Genomic DNA, 18,167 nt, shown 5'->3' on the forward strand with positions numbered 1-18,167 from the left:
CATGGATATAGTGGTGGAGCATAACAAAAATGAGCATAGCAATATGTGAAATACTGCAAACAATTTTAGAAATGCTTAACAACTGTTTAGATTTTTTTTGATTGTGAATTGCTGCTTAATACCATGCTTTACTTTTGAAAAGATGTGTATTGGTACTGAAATTCAATTGCCAAACACAATATTTTTGGATAGCAGTTTAAAAAATTGCTTGTCATAATTTTTTCATTATTTCAAATCTTGCTGTTTTAAAAAATGATTTTAAAACAAAGATTAAAGCCAAAAAAGGGAAATAAGACAGTCTGAAAGTTTTTGGCAGAAATTCAGGAGTTAGGAGTTACCCTATTTCTTAGCCATAAAGTCATGTCTGTGATTTAGCAGAAAGTCGATGTTTCTATGTAACAAATAAAGGGCAGCATTCTATCCGGAATAGCTAGCAGTGACAATCGCCATAGCTAATCCTGACGTAGCTATTTCAGTGTTTTATTTTAAAAATGCTTCCTCAATGTTACTTCAGCACTTCAATGAACTGACATTTCTGTAGGTTGTAGAATTAAAACTGTATATGGTTGTACATACAATGTTGTATATGTAATGTATATGTTGTATAAGTTTGTTAGTGCATAATGTTGATGCTTTCTATTGAGATATGAGGTAATTGTGGAATAAACCTCATTTAAATTATACATGGAAAAAGAGCATTCATAGTTGAAATGTGCAGATTAAAATTTTATGGAATTATGCTGGGAAACAGAATCATTGTGTAACACATAGTGCATCTAGCTTTAAAAATACTGAAACAAGTTATTCTGTTAAAATGTTTTGAGTTTTTTAATATATATTATTAGCTGAAAAATATTGTACTGTCTTGATGGTGCCTAGTTACTGTTCAAAGTCCAGGTATCATAATGTAATATTAACACTTCTGGTCATTGCATATAAAACAGCCAACAGACAGAATCACCTGAATATTGATTTTCACCATTCAATTTTGGATCATTGAAAGTATTAGAGACAAACCCAAAATTTACCTTGAGTATGTGCTGCGCAACGATAAAATTAATAGGCAATAAACATCTGATTGATTTCTGTCAATTATTTCTAGTACCTTAATGAGAATCTGCAAGATCTGAAATCTGACCAATTTAGAATATGAATTAAATATGGATCTGGATTTAGATCACTGATCCATTCATGGCAAAAATAACTGTTCCAAAGGAAAATGACCAGCAAGAGACAATTCTTCAATTTCTCAGTGTCTGGATCCTCAAGAGTCAATGTTTCTGTGTAACATCATCTGTTACTGCCCCATCAGTCTACACTCTCTATCATCAGCAAAGTGACGGAAGGGGTCATCAACAATGCTATGAAACATAGAAAATAGGAGCAGGAGTAGGTCATTTGGCCCTTCGAGCCTGCTCTGCCATTCTGTATGATCATGGCTGACCCTCTATCGAGGGCGGAGGGGCATGTTAGTGGGATGGTAAAAAAGGCATTTGGAACACTTGCCTTTATCAATCGAGGCATAGATTACAAAAGTAGAGAGATCATGTTGGAGTTGTATAGAACCTTGGTGAGGCCACAGCTGGAGTACTGTGTGCAGTTCTGGTCACCATATTATAGGAAGGATGTGATTGCACTGGAGGGGGTGCAGAGGAGATTCACCAGGATGTTGCCTGGGATGAAACATTTAAGTTATGAAGAGAGGTTGGATAGACTTGGGTTTTTGTTGGTGCAGAGAAGACTGAGGGGCGACCTGATCGAGGTGTACAAGATTATGAGGGACATGGACAGAGTGGATAGGGAGCAGCTGTTCCCCTTAGTTGAAGGGTCAGTCACAAGGGGGCATAAGTTCAAGGTGGGGGGCAGGAGGTTTAGGGGAGATGTGAGGAAAAACATTTTTACCCAGAGGGTGGTGACGGTCTGGAATGCACTGCCTGGGAGGGTAGTGGAGGCGGGTTGCCTCACATCCTTTAAAAAGTAACTGGATGAGCACTTGGCACATTATAACATTCAAGGCCAAGTGCTGGTAAATGGGATTAGGTAGGTAGGTCAGGTGTTTCTCATGTGTCGGTGCAGACTCGATGGGCCGAAGGGCCTCTTCTGCACTGTGAGATTCTGTGAAGTGGCACTAGCTTAGCAATAACCTGCTCACTGATGCTCAGTTTGGGTTCTGCCAGGGCCACTCAGCTCCTGACCTCATTACAGCTTTGGTTTAAACATGGAAAAAAGAGCTGAACTCCAGAGGTGAGGTGAGAGTGACTGCCCTTGACATCAAGGCAGCATTTGACTGAGTGTGACATCAAGAAGCCCTAGCAAAACTGAAGTCAATGGGAATCAGGAGCAAAACTCTCCACTGGCTGGACTCATACCCAGCACAAAGAAAGATAATTGTACGTGTTGGAGGTCAATCCTCTCTTTCCCAGGACATTGCTGCAGGAGTTCCTCAGGATAGTCTCCTTGTGCGCTTCAGCTACTTCATCAATGACCTTCCCTCCATCATAAGGTCAGAAATAGGGATGATTGTATAATGTTCAGCGTCATCCATGTCTCCTCAGATACTAAAGCATTCCGTGTCCATATGCAGAAAGACCTGGACAACGTTCAGACTTGGGCTGATAAGTGGCAAATAATACTGCCAAGCAATGAAAATCTCCAACAATAGAGAATCTAACCATCTCCCCTTGACATTCAATGGCATTACCCTCACTTAATCCCTCACCATCAACATTCGGGTGGTTGCTATTGACCAGAAACTGAACTGGGCCAGCCATATAAATACTGTGGCTACAAAAGCAAGTCTGAGGCTGACAGTTCTGCAGAGAGTAACTCACCTCATGACTCCCCAAAGCCTGTCCACCATCTACAAGGCACAAGTCAGGAGTGTGATGGAATACTCTGAATTTTTCTGGATGAGTGCAGCTCCAACAACAAGAAGCTTGACACCATCCAAGACAAAGTTTTCTATGGTTCTACGAAGCAGCCCATTTTATTAGCGCCCCATCTACCACCTTAAACATTTATTCCCTCCACCACCAATGCACAGTGGCAGCAGTGTGTACTATATATAAGATGCACTGCAACAACTCACCAAGGCTCCTTTGACAGCACTTTCCAAACCCATGACCTCCACAACCTAGAAGGACATGCACATCACCACCCATAAGTTCTCTAACCCCCCCCCCCCCACCAAGCTACACACCACCTTGACTTGGAACTATATCACCATTCCTTCACTGTCACTGGGTCAAAATCCTGGAACTTCCTCCATAGCAGCACTCTGGGTGCACCTACACCACATGAACTACAGTGGTTCAAGAAGGCAGCTCACCAGCACCTTCTCAGGGGCAGTTAAGGATGGGCAATAAATGTTGGCCTAGCCAGCAATGGCCACACCCTGTGAACAAATGTATTTTTTTTTAAACCCATTTGGTCATATGGACTATTCTTTTTTCAATGCTATGGCACCTCTGAATAAGAAGTCATTCCATTCTTTTCATCTCCATATTATATGTGACGATCAGAACTATATCCTGGCAGCTGCCACAGTGTATTTATTCTACTCCAATCAATAGTCTCACCATTTTTTCATGGGGCCCTCCTATCTGCCACTGCAACAAGATTACAAGTAGTTAGTATGCTGTTTCTGCTGGCTGTATTCTGTGAATTGAACTTCAAACCACTGTGTCTTACAAGAATTGTATCCTACAGTTCCTATTTCAGAAAATGTATTTAGCCAAAAGTGGGATATGTTCTCGCTCTGCTTTTTCTAAGGTTTTAGGAGATGAACATTAATATTTATAACAAGTTATTACACAAGCTTAGGACACATGGGATGGGGAGGTAATAGCATGGATTGGTGACTGGCTAACAGTGAGAAAACAGAAATAAACAGGTCATTTTCAGCATGATAGTCTGTAACTAGTGGAGTTCCACAAGGATCAGTCCGTGAACCTCTGCTATTTACAATCTATCTCAATAACTTAGATGAATGGACTGAGTGTAATATATCCAGCTTTGCTGGCGATACAAAGCTAGGTAAGGAAGTAAGTATGACGATGATGTAGAGAGGCTACAAAGGAATATAGACCAGTAAAATGCTTGGACAAGATGGTGGCAAATGGAGTATAATGTGGGGAAGTGTGAAATTATTCACTTTGAAATGAAAAGCAGAGTATTTTTTTGAAAGGTGAGAGATTATTAAATGTTGAGTTTCAGAGGGATTTGGATCTGCTTGTACATGAATCACAGTCATATGCAACTACAGAAAGCAATTAGGAAGGTAAATGGTATGTGAACCTTTATTGCAAGCAGGCTGTAGTGTAAGATTAAGGAAATATTGCTGCAATTAAATAGGTTTTTGAGACCACACCTGGGTCTTTCTTTCCTCCTTACCTAAGGAAGGATATACTTGCCTTAGAGAGCAACAAAGATTCACTAGATTTATTTATAGAATTAGAGAGCTGCCCTATGAGGAGAGATTGAGTCTATGGGTGTGAAATTGGGCTCTGTAGCGTGGCTGGTGCCCGCACTGCAGAAGCCAGGCATTAAATAGCGCCAGCCTCTCTGTTGGCCACTTGTCCCATCCTGGACAGGGCACTGGGGTAGGTGTGTAGTGCTTGCACCTGTAAGGAAAGGAGAGGTCAGATTGTGATGTCAAACAGTCATTCTAGCTGGTCTGGCACACGTTGCTGAAATTTCAACTGCACAGATCCATTGAACGCCTCTGCTAATCACTCTCGGTTTAACATGTTTAGTTGCACAAAGCAGCCCCACAATTGCTATTTTATAGGGACAGGCATCCAACTTGCAGTTGAGGTATCTGACTTCTGCTGTGGAGAAACTTATGGAAACTTATAAAGAAGGCAAATGCACATGGGATACAGGGTAATTTGATAAAGTGGATTCAAAATTGGCTTAGTTGTAGGAGACAGAGGGTGATGACAGAAGGCTGCTTTAGTGACTGGAAGCCATTATCCTGTGGCGTACCACAGGGATCTGTGCTGGGTCCCCTATTATTCGTCATTTATATAAACGACATAGATGACTATGTGGGGGGTAGGGTTAGTAAGTTTGTGGATGACACAAAGATTAGCTAGGTGGTTAACAGTGAGGTTGAGTGTCTTGGGCTACAGGAAGATATAGATGGGATGGTCAAATGGGCAGATAAGTGGCAGATGGAATTTAACCCTGAAAAGTGTGAGGTGATACTCTTTGGAAGGAGTAATTTGACAAGGAAGTATTCAATGAACGGCATGACACTAGAAAGTTCTGAGGAACAAAGGGACCTTGGCGTGTGTGTCTATAGATCTCTGAAGGCAGAGGGGCATGTTAGTGGGGTGGTGAAAAAGGCATATGGGACACTTGCCTTTATCAATCGAGACATAGATTACAAAAGTAGAGGGGTCATGTTGGAGTTGTATAGAGCCTTGGTGAGACCAAAGCTGGAGTACTGTGTGCAGTTCTGGTTGCCACATTTTGGAAGGATGTGATTGCACTGGAGGGGGTTCAGAGGAGATTCACCAGGATGTTGCCTGGGATGAAACATTTAAGTTATGAAGAGAGGTTGGATAGACTTGGGTTGTTTTCATTGGAGCAGAGAAGACTGAGGGGCGACCTAATCGAGGTGTACAAGATTATGAGGGGCATGGACAGGGTGGATAGGGAGCAGCTGTTCCCCTTAGTTGAAGGATCAGTCACAAGGGGACATAAGTTCAAGGTGAGGGGCAGGAGGTTTAGGGAGGATATGAGGAAAAATGTTTTTACCCAGAGGGTGGTGACGGTCTGGAATGTGCTGCTTGGGAGGGTGGTGGAGGCGGGTTGCCTCACATCCTTTAAAAAGTACCTGGATGAGCACTTGGCACGTCATAACATTCAAGGCCAAGTGCTGGTAAATGGGATTAGGTAGGTAGGTCAGGTGTTTCTCACGTGTCGGTGCAGACTCAATGGGCCGAAGGGCCTCTTCTGCACTGTGTGATTCTGTGAAGTGGCACTAGCTTAGCAATAACCTGCTCACTGATGCTCAGTTTGGGTTCTGCCAGGGCCACTCAGCTCCTGACCTCATTACAGCTTTGGTTTAAACATGGAAAAAAGAGCTGAACTCCAGAGGTGAGGTGAAAGTGACTGCCCTTGACATCAAGGCAGCATTTGACTGAGTGTGGCATCAAGAAGTCCTAACAAAACTGAAGTCAGTGGGAATCAGGAGCAAAACTTTCCACTGGTTGGTGGTGTTGGTGCAGACTCGATGGGCCGAAGGGCCTCTTCTGCATTGTGATTCTGATTCTGTGAAATACTGTGGATTTTTTTTTGGAAGTCTGTTGAGCAAGAGGGTTCTCTACAGAAGGTCCTACCCACCATGGGTTTTTTGAGAACACTTTTCATACCTCTGTCTGAGCCAGGAGTAGTGCCTGAGGTGACTCAGGTTCATTGAAGAGGTGGTTACAGAACTTTACATCTCCTCCAACGTGACTCGGAGCCTCACACCAGAGGATGACATTGCCAGTGACTGTAAAGATCACAGTGGCATTGATTATACAATTGGGTCTTTCAAGGCAAGAGTGAGCGACATATCCAACATCTTCCACTACACCACCCATTGCTGTATCTGAGAGGTGACAAAGGCCCTATATTTCAAGAGAGTTGAGTTAATAGTGTTCATAGAAAGAACCCACTGGCTGTGAGGTCTTCATGTCAAAAGGTAGAGGTATAGAAATGACAAAGGCTACCACACCATCAATGTGCTGTTGGTATGCAACCATGAAGTGAGTGAATGCCTGCGATCTGGGATGCAGCCATGATGTCTTTATTCTGAGACAGTCAGCTATCCCCACCATTTTTGCACTTCCAAGGACAATCAGAAGGTGGCTGCTCGAGGACAGGAGCACAGAACATCCACCACCTGACTACATGAGGAAAGCCGGCATATAACAAGAGCCATGGGAGCCACCAGGAACATCATGCAGCATACCATCGTTGAGATGAAGCAATGCTTCTGATACCTGAACCACACAGGGTACCCTCCAGTACATGCCAGAGTGGCTGTCCAAGTTGGTGGTGGTCTCTTGCATCCTCTATGGGGGCACAGCCAATGCCACCAGGATTCTGGAAGCCATCTCAAGAGGAGGCAAGGATGAGCTATCTGGGACATATTTGCTCTGCATGGACTGTCCAAGAATGCCTGCTCAGACTCCACTTCTAATAGGACTGCTTTTCTTTACCGCCATAGCTCCACTGTTCCACAACTCACCATCCATCTGGGATGCAGCATTGCAACATCCCTTAGATCATACTGTTATGGACAGGAGAGAGAGGTAAACTGACCTTTATCCTCTCACCATCTGTCTATAAGTAGAGATGTTTTTGAATTGTTTTTAAAGTAGGCCGTGGCATACTCAGCTTGAGTGCTCTGATTTTATAAGTAACACACAGCAAACTCTCTTTATGATTAACTCAGAAAGGTTAGTTTATTACACATTCAAACCTTGTGAGGGGCGGGGTGGTGGATTTACGCAAATACACACACACATGCACGCACACAAAGTAAAAGGGACAGAAAAAGGGAGTTTTTACAGCTATGGATAACAACAGTTAGAAGAACCAGATAAATTAATATTAGTTTACATGATTTCCAGAATCAAAAAAGTCAAAGTCCGGAGGGCTTTTTCTTCATGGTGGAGTTCAGTTCAGATGAGTTCCTGGTTGGATACAGCAGCATGAAAGTCCTTGAATGAGGATACAGCATGATGGGGTTTCTGTTCTTAGACTGTTCAGCAGGCGATGGTCAAATACTTTTAAAATAAAACAAGCTTCGAGGAGTTGAGAGATAACGGCCAGCTGCTTAATCCTTTCAGGTTGGAAGTACGCAGCAGACTTATCTGTGAAGCTAGAAACATAATATTAAAACTGTCCAACAGGCTAGAATTGTGGGGACATGTGATGTGGCCCATTAATAAGTTAATTGCAGCTTCACAAGTAGCTTCTATGCCTCTGGCCAAAATCCATTGCTTCCTTTAGGAGGGAAATGGTGGCTATTAACACCTCTTCAGGTATAACAAGTTTCGATGTCTCTGTTTTTGTTATCACCCTGGCTGGGGAACCAGTTCACCTGTTAGTCTTCTAGTTTCATGATTATAATATGGCCTTACAATGGGGTATTAGATTCCACAAAGCTGAGTGGAACTCTTTTGTTCTTGTAATCTCTGTTGAAAGCTTCTAGAACAGATGGTCAATCTTGAGTCATGTGACCTGTAGCAGACATCTTTTGATTCAGCAAAAGTCGATTTTAAAATAGCCAAAAAAACTTTTGATGTACACTGTTTTGATTTATTTTCATATCTTATTGACATGCTAATATAATAAAGGCAGTAACCACAATTTTCCATGATATCTTTACCACTACACCATGAGTGAATGTATTTGTGGATAATGTCACTGGACCAGCAATCCAGAGGTCAAGGCTAAGGCTCTGGGGACACAATTCAAATCCCACCACGGCAGCTGGAGGAATTTTAATTCAGTTAATAAATCTTGAATTAAAAGCTCGTCTCAGTAATGGTAACCTTGACATCTTTAGGGATGGAAATCTGGTCTACATGCGACTCCAGACCCACAGAAATGTGCTGATTTTTAACTGCCCTAGGAAGTTCAAGGGCAATTAAGGATGGGCAACAAATGCCTTGCCAGTGACAGCCACGTCCACAAAAGAATAAAATAATGAACAATTCACCTTTCTACGTTCCCTTTGTGCCGGACTTGCAGGAACCTTTGCCTCTCCTAGTATTCCCATGCAGTGCCATCCCTGTGGCTGCAGCTTGGTTGGTGGAAAGCTGCTGACTTTAACGAGAGGGAAACGGCAGATGATTTTGCAAGCAGTCTGTGCCTGGATGGCCCAGCAACTGCATGTACCATCTCTTAGCATGGGCAGCAGCAGTCTGGCTGGCTGGCTGAGGCAACAGCATTGACACTGGTGGTATGGAAGGATGAATGCTGTCACCCTGAGAGAAGACATCAGGCCCACATTCCATGGATCCACTCCCACAGAGCAATCCCAGTAACCTGTTGGTGTTGCACTCGCTCTCTCGCTGTCTTTCTGCTGTGGCTGGCCAGGTGACAGTTCTTGGGTAGTTGGCATTAAAAGCAGAGAGTTGGGGTGAAAGAGGGCGTGGTAGAGTGCAAAGCAGGAAGTCCCTGGTTACAACAGCTGTACATTGTGCCAGCAGGATAAGGGTGAGGTGAAATTGAGAAGAGGCATAAGGCACTATATCATCACCTTAAATACTGGCAGCAATGCTAACGTCACAGGCTCCGTTGTAGCTGATCCTTTGTTGCACAGCACAATCTTGGAATGAAGGTGTGCCTGGCATATGCTACTTCAGCTTTTCTCCCTTATATTGTGGATAACATTATCCTACAAGAGGGGGAAGAATATCACCGATTGTGTTGCACTATTTGGTTAATGTTCCTGTCATAGCTAAACATGAGGTATGCGAAGGCAATAAGAAATGGGTATGAGTAATAATTGGAAGGTGTGTGAGGGTGAGGTGGTGGATTTGAATATTAGGCATGACACCCGAGTCCTAGAAACTGCTGCTGGGTGAGAGGTGGTGGTGAGGCGCATCAAGCAGCATGTCCTTCACTGACCATGGCCACCTCCATGAGGTGAGTTTTCCAGCATTGTCACCAGGTCCTCATGTCCAGATTCTGGGAGGTCACCTCCCTGGCCACCTGCTCCCCTTTCCTTCTGAGGATGATGTTTGAGGGCCTCCTGGCTCCCTACAGAAGCACAGCATCTTTCCTTTTTACTTTTTTTTTGCAAAAATATATTTTATTCATAAAATATCTTCAACAACATTTCAAACCATTTCAAAATCACCATCACAAAAATACAATCAGGTTCAACTTTTACAATGTGTATCACGAAATGCATCAATAAAATAAATATTACAATCATTTGCAGACATTCATTTTGAGCTGTACAGCCCAAGGGGATTTAAACAGTTCCCAGTCCCTCGGTGCACCGTGGCAGAAAGGTCTTAGGCAGCGACCCTTCCCCATTGCGCCTTTGCGGCGGCTGCCCCAAGCTTTAGTGCGTCCCTCAGCACATAGTCCTGGACTTTGGAATGTGCCAGTCTGCAACACTCGGTCGGGGACAACTCTTTGCACTGGAAGACCAACAAGTTCATCTTTCCTTTTTAGTCCCATGACTCAGGCCCCCAGGGCAGCATTGGTGAACTGCAATCTCTCTTAATTTCAGCACTGGCATTCCACAGTCACCTCCTTTCATTCAATACAGCTTCCCTTTAAGTGGGACAGACTGTCTTCAAGAGCTGGAGGCTAGCTGCAACACCTATTAACCTTGCATGTTGTTAGACTGCCTATTGAATGTGCAACCAGCTAGCAGCGTGAGTTGCTCTGTGCTGCACATTGAAATTTCCCTAGACCCAACCCTCTTTAACTGCTCACCAATGACCTTCCCTCCAACATAGGTGGAAATGTTTGCTGATGATTGCACAATGTTCAGCATCATATGCAACTCCTCAGATGCTGAAGTGTGTAAGTTCTTTTGAACTTAAATTCCAATTTTGTTCATTTGAGACTTTAACTATTCAGGAGACAGTTTAGTGAAGTAACTCAGGAAACTTTAATAAGTTATAAGTTAATACTTATCACAGCAGGTCAGCGACTTTATAGGCGTACTACAGTTCTTGTTTCTCAGTTCAGCTTTGGGCACAGGTTGACACGCAATCTCCTCTCTCTCTCTCTCTCTCTCTGTGGAGTCTTCTGATCTTCTGCTTGCAGCTGACAAGCAGCCTTCGGTTTCAAATTCAGTACACACTGGTCAGTGAAAGCTGCTGCTTATTAACTCTTTCCAAGCCACAACCCACAGCATAATCAATGATGTTATTGCACCCTGATTGGCCTAAAGGAGGCAAGGCCATTTTCTAATTGGCTTAAGGGGTGCATGATCAGTCTGTGATTGGCCCCAAAGGTGATGGTCATCAATTGGTGTCACTTCTCACTATTCTCTGACTTATTTCTTAAAATGCCAATTACCTGTAGGACTATCCTTCTCAATAAAGTTATTTCTGTTATTTTAATAACTTCTTGCTAAGATAAAAGGATTTTTGGTGTCTTCCTTTGACCATTTGTTTAGGATAGGGGAGGCATGCTGTCATGCCCTCATGAATAATACCCTGAGCTCATCATCTCAGATTTTGTTTAATTGGTATGGGTTCCTCATTAAATCAGACCCTTTATCAATAACTGTCTTTACAGGCCATCTGCTAGGTGATGTTTTTCTCTCTGTGGTTGTTGGTAATTGGAATTAGTTACTTTACTTTTAAAACAAAAGGATGATTTAGAAAAGTTGCTTATTACCTTAAAACTATGTAGGCCTAATACAAAAGATTGCAAAGTACTAATACAAATGATTATAAAATAGGTAATACTTAAAAATTATAGAGTGTATAAAATATAAGTACATGGCAGTAATCAGTGTTTAAAATGTAAGGTAGTAAAGTCTCCTTATACACTCAATTAATACATAGTCTTTAGTGATAAAAGTCTAAAAATATAAAGAATACATTGAGCCAAATGTAATTGCTTTCTTCTAAAACACTGTTAATTAAACTAACTTAATGCAGAACCCAGCTGTTGTTATTCTTTCTGTCCTCTATACAATAAAGCCCTTCTAACTTTCCTTTTCTGATAGCACCAGGTTCTGATAAGGTTTTACGATGTGAGGGGATGTAAGCTTGCCCATTCAACCTTGAATGTGGCAAGTCAATGTGGCTCTGTGTATGGAGATAAGTGCAACAGGGGCCTCTTCAGCAGTTGTTCTGTAATTAAGTCACTAGTATGTTACCTCATTGTGTCTAAAATCCCATGGTGCCTTTCTCTGTCAAATGAAGCTAAGCAGAGTTACATGATATTAAATGCTGGAGTCTTCTATTGATTATAATTTAAAGGGATAGTATACCATAAGTCTAACTGATCGATATACTCTGATTGTGTGATCTAAAATAAAACTACTCATTAAATGTCAATTTCCCTACAAGTGGTCCATGTCTATATGCAGCAAGACCTGGTCAATATTCAGGCTCAGACTGACAAATGTTAAGTGACATTCGCACCACACAAGTGCCAGGCAACGACCATCTCCAACAAAAGAGAATCTATCCATCCCCCCATGACATTTAACAGCATTGCCATCACCAAATCTCCCACCATCAATATCCTGGGGGGTTACCACTCACCAGAAAACTGAGTCAACCGTATAAATACAGTGACTACAAGAGCAGGCCAGAGGCTGGGATTTTGCAGCAAGCAACTCACTTCCTGACTCCCCAAAGCGTCCATCATCTTCAAGACACAAGTAAGGAGCATGACGTAATACTCTCCACTTGCCTGGATGAATGCAGCTCCAACAATGATCAAGAAACCTGACACCGTCCAAGACAGCACCTTCCAAATCTTTACACCTAGAAGGATAAGGGGAGCAGATGCATGGTGTTATGATCCCAGTTGATGTTAATGCTGGACAAGTCAGATCCCAGAATGAAACCTGGCTTGATAGATCCTAACATTTTTTTAGAAACCGTGGAGGAAAGTTACTGAACAAATTCACTGGAATTTGCTGATGGACTTTTAATACAAAGAATAAAATTTTTATTAAAAGAATGAAAGTGAACTATATTACACCAGACAAAAAAGTTGGAAATATCTCAATAAAAATACAAGGTGATGATTCAAATTCCCATTATTCCTTTACCCCAGCAATATTTTTACAGACGCACAAGCCAGTGAAGAGTTACTGCTAGCTTGACACAAAGGCTTCTCGTTTGGCACAGTTTTCTTCCGGTGACTTCCTGAGTGTTTACTTGATGCTTTTCACCCAACTCGTATTTCTCCCTAAGACACCCAAAAACCATATTCTAAACTGTTTCTTCAACTGCAGAACAGACAAGTGAGTTCCCTCAACTCAGTCTTCCAGTATCGCCTCCACTAAACTGATCACTTTACTGAGTCCCATACTGATTATTCAGTTAACTACTGTCCCACTAGCCTTGTAGTTTAACTTCTCAGAGAGCTTCAAATCCCTGTTTTCCCTCTCTGACATAAACACTGAACCGCTGTCTTTTCTGTATCTGTGTCACTAAATCACTTCGCTACGCAACGATAAAGCTTTTATACTTTTTGTTGTTTCCAGAATCACTGAACTTTCAACCCCTTTTAATGCATCTCTTTAACCTCAGGGATTGTAAGACCTCATTTAAAAAGTATATATACAAACAAACCCAAAAGACTTGAAACCTTTCAGCCACAAGTCTATCCAAATGCCCAGGCACCAAGGATCATAAACAAAACTAACTGAAACCATTTTTACCTTTCTTAACACAAATATAGATATAAATTCAATTTAAAATGATACATTATTCATAACAATGGGAACACCACCACCTGCAACTTCCTGTCCAAGTCACTCACCATCTTGACCTTGCACTATATCATTGTCGCTGAATCAAAATTCTGGAACTCCCGAACAGCACCACCTGGTTTAGCTACATGACATTGATTACAGTAGTTTAAGAAGGTAGCACACCACCACCTTCTCAAGCACAATTAGGGATGGGCAATAAATGCTGGTGCTGCAAGTGATGCTCACATCCTAAGAACAAATAAAAAGAAGTTATGAATCGGAATGCAATACATCTAGTAATGAGTGTGCTAGCAAGAAGGGAGAAATAGCCAGGAAAAGTTGCAGTTATTGTAAAAATCCAACTGGCTTGTATTCAGGTATTCTGGGAACAGTGTTTGCCACCATACCAAGTGGCCTACATGTGACTCCAGTCCCACACTATGGGCAGAATTTTTCTTTCGTTGGGTATGTGTGTGCCTGATCCAAACGAAAGTAAGATAGTGCACACTGACCTCGGGCAAGCTGTGAATTGGCCAGCCAACATGAAATCCTGGTCAGGGCCCAATCGCGGGCGGCGGGCGGTTTGGCGTCCAGGCCCACCCGATGAGGTAAAAATTCTGCCCTATGTATTTGACTCAATAAAATCTGAAGTTGCTTAACAATCCACCAACACTGTTAATATGGTAGGGAAAGTGATTTCATACAAATCTTACATCGGCATGCATGATTATAAAATCTTACAAATATGACAGAAGGAAATGCCAACTTCTTTCATTATGAATTTTCAATTAATTAATGTCTTTGCTTCCCAAATTTCCATAAATTTTACCATATAATTATAAATAATATTTTTATAATGGATGAGAACTGAATTAGGTCTGTGTCCTAATCCAATTACCTCTGGCTTTATAAACCCTGCTTCCACTGAAAAGAGCACTTGACTTGATGCACTTACATAGCCCACGTGAGAGGCTCTAATTAGCCCAAAGCAAATGAAAACACATGAGGCCTCGTAATCTTCTGGGAGGGAATCATTTGGGAACCAATCTACTAATCCGTACCCAGTGGTCCTGGTGGGCAGATACATTTACACGTGAGCTAGTACTGTAGCCAGAAGGAGATGCTACATGATATCCAAATTGCTTTCTCATGAATAAAATGAATGATAAGCTATTTACAAAGAGCTCGGATTTAGGGTTGCGATGTAGTACAGGCAGACATCAGGAAGTGCTTTTTCACGCAATGATCAACAGCTGAAACAAGTTGCCAGGAAGACCAGGACTTACTTTTTAAAATTCAGTGTTGTAATGGGAAGATGGTTGGATCAGTTTGCTCAAAGAATTAGATAAATAGAGCTGAAGGACATTCCTCATCCAAATTCATTGTATGTGCTGAAAAATGGGTTACCATTAATTTAAAAATGTGTTAAGAAACAGCAAAATGTAACCACAAATAATATATTTCTGTTTTTTATTGGTAAATACAGCACAAAAGGTCTGTCTGGTAAAACATTATCCTCAAATATATTCTCTAGTTTGACATCATTTACAGCTGATTAACAAACGTTTTCAACTTAATACACGTCATTAGAGCTAAACAGTTTTTGGATTTTTTTTTTCAGTTTATACTGCAGCAGTAACATTTTGATCTGGTTTACAAAACTGATCTTCCATGCTTGTCAGGGAGATATAATAATTTTCATAATGTTATTTGAATTTATTGGAAAATAGAGTACAAGTGTGTGAGGGGGGGACTTAATTGAATTAAAGACAACTGGTCTGAAGGATTTGATGTAAGAAGGGAAGCTAGGTTTGAAATGCTAAATAGGTAAACATGGGTGAAGTTTTTGAATGTGAGCTGTAAAGGGACCATTTGCATTTTTAAATAAATCAGAGTAGCTTGAATTCAAAAAGGGGGTGAAATGTTACACCTAGCCAGAAGAAGTTAAGAAACAGTGTGTTTATTTTTCCCGAAGATTACTGGTAATATTAGTACTATGATAGATTTTTATTGTTAGAGAGGTAAAGTCCAAAAGCATAGTGAAACTGGGAATTTGCATTCAAAGGGGAAAATATGTATAAAGGAGAGAAGGTTGTGTGTAAGGGCAGGCATTTTAAGATCTAGCACAAGTGTGAAAAAACCTCCAGCATCTAAGCCTCAAGCTGCTGTCTACAAGGAACCGAAGCTGAGAAAAACTCACTTAGAATTTGACTGTCCAGGGTGTGTGCTTTGCCTGGGTCTGTTTAAATCTGTGTGTTTTACTGTTGCCTTAATGGAGGTGTAACTGGGTGTCAGATTAACTAGGGGATTTAGAAGTTATTATAGTGGTCATTTGTAAACCTATGTGTGCGCTTAAAATCATTTCTTCTATTTAATAAACGTTTCATTTAGTTTTGTAAGAAGCCTATGAGACTCAGTGGTCTTATTACTACTGAATTCAAGGCACGCATCTCAAAATAAGTACAAATTGTAAAATAGTTGTGGCTGTTGTTTCAAGTTTCCCTCTGGGATTTGAACAGCTCAGCATTTACCATCTGTTGTGCCATAACAATGCTTAAAAGCAATCTTTATTTGAAAAATGGATAAAAAAATATGACGGAGGAATTCATCATCTTGAACAGATTTGAAGCTTAAGAATAATGTTGCATTAACAGCTACTGACATTACAGCAACATTAAAACAAAATACTGGAAATCTGAAATGTAATCAAAAATGTTGGAAATACTCATCAGGTCTGGCAGTATCGGTGAAGAGAGAAAGAGTGTTAACGGTGACTTTCATCAGCATTGACTAAAACATTAACTCTGTTTCTCTTGCCACAGATGCTGCCAGACCTGCTGAGTACAGATATTTCAGTTGTATAACAAATAAAGTCTTCCACTTCAATCTAAATAAGTCAGTTTACATTGCAAAATATATCCACCCTATGTACAATTTTATCGCCATAAGCTGAACTTCTTGCTACCATTTAATGGTTGGCAGTAGATAACCACACTAACAGTTTAGAATATCCTCACCTGCTGGGAGGTAAGGTGTATCTTACTCTCAGAGTACTACTCTTTTGGTACAGGGATGTCAGTGATTCAAAGTAACTTAGGGCTCATTGGCACGAGTTTTACCAATTCTTAATTATTATGGGAGAATAATCCACCTGAAGAGGGAAAAACTAGCTAATCAGCTTGCTTTATAACCATAAGCATTTCTCCAAGTACCAAGCAGCAATGGTGGTGTTTGCATGATATTCTGTGTTACAGATTCACCCTGCCAGCTAAAGAATTTATGAGATGAACCGTAGTTATTAAAAGCTATCATTCAGTGCAACATTGTTACAAGTGAGATAACAGGTATCCTAATGGATATCTGTACAAAATGTAAAATGTATATCTCTTGTCTGTATGAAAGTTTACTTTTCATTAAATTCAACTGAATTTAATAAAATATGCCATGCCACAAAACAGCAGCTATGACATTAGAGAATTCTGTCATAGAAATAGTTTTTATTTTAGAAACTCCCTTTTAAATAGTTTCCTTTAAGTTCATCCAAGAACATTACATTCAAATTTATTTTTGATTTTTTTTTTGCAAAGTTTCACCAACTCCCAGTTACAAAAATTTTAGGTTAACCTAATTCTTATGTTCCAATGCAAATATCAGCAATTCAATATTGAGAGAGCTGAAAGTTTCAGATTTGATTTATTTAAAAGAATATATTAATTATATTCAGTGAACCCATAAAAAAACTTTCATTTTCTGAGCTGAATATTAAATATGACCAATTATAAGCTATCTGTCCAATGCTAGAAAATAAATACATAAGAAAGTAGTCCACATTTTTAAATATGGCAAATTCTTCATTACAAGTCTAAGTCTTGAAGGTTCCCCCAACTGGGGCCAATCTTTACTTTGACGCAGAGTTTCACCAGCAGCTTCATGGCATTTTCCATTTCATTTTTCAGTATCTGTGCAATCTGATGAGGGATAGAGAATGAGAAACGTGAACAACAGAAACTCACAATTTGATCGATAAAATAAATGCACACAAGACGATTTAGAGGACTGTATCCTCTATACTGACAACCCAGCCTTTAAACAGAAAAACAAGTACATCACAAATCCTTCTTCCACTGGTTTCAGCATCCATGCTGCAGAAAATTCCGATAAATTAAGGTGAGCCAAGATTGATTTAGCCTAACTGGTGTTCTGATGACATCCAAATAACATAATCCACTGTTTCACTAGAACAGGACGCTATCTCCACTCTTTGTACTCGACGTTGGCAAATCCTGAAGCAGCTGCCTACAGATGCCAAAACAGCATAGACCACTTCATTGCTCTCAACCACAGAGCTCAGAGCATGGTTTAGTTTGTGGCTGGAAAAAAAATCTCCAATAGTTGTTTTGTCATGGTAAAGAGAAATAAAACAGACTTGACTTCTTCAGTAACCACAGCTTATGTTGAATTTAATTTCATATTTTGAGACACAGAAAAATGAATTGAGGAAAGTAAAACACATCCCATACTTTTGCTCCATCGATTGTTTGAGTTCTCCGTTAACCTGCTTGTACAGAAATTTGGGGCAGTATTTTCCTTCCGTGGAGAGGAAAGGGGTGTTGGGATTGTTTCCAGAATGGATCCCAACCTCCAATTGAACCTGTTAAAGATACGTGGGCAGAATGCTAATTGGCTAAAGGCAGCCAATTAGCAGTCTTGGGAATGGGAATGGAGGCACAAGTGCAGGCCCGATTTAACAAGA

The 18,167-nt window shown here is 40.8% G+C and overlaps 1 protein-coding gene across 1 annotated transcript in view; it reads right to left on the reverse strand.

Moving 5' to 3' along the window:
- Nucleotides 1-14,870: 14,870 nt before the first annotated feature.
- polq (polymerase (DNA directed), theta) overlaps nt 14,871-18,167 on the reverse strand; it is an 85,054-nt gene continuing 81,757 nt past the window's right edge. The window contains exon 32 of the mRNA XM_078559955.1: nt 14,871-17,382. Within this exon, the coding sequence (XP_078416081.1) occupies nt 17,269-17,382 (114 nt within the window). The 3' untranslated portion in view covers nt 14,871-17,268. The remainder of the gene's footprint in view (nt 17,383-18,167) is intronic.

Source organism: Cetorhinus maximus, chromosome 16 (assembly GCF_964194155.1).
Source record: "Cetorhinus maximus chromosome 16, sCetMax3.hap1.1, whole genome shotgun sequence".
Taxonomy (NCBI): domain Eukaryota; kingdom Metazoa; phylum Chordata; class Chondrichthyes; order Lamniformes; family Cetorhinidae; genus Cetorhinus; species Cetorhinus maximus.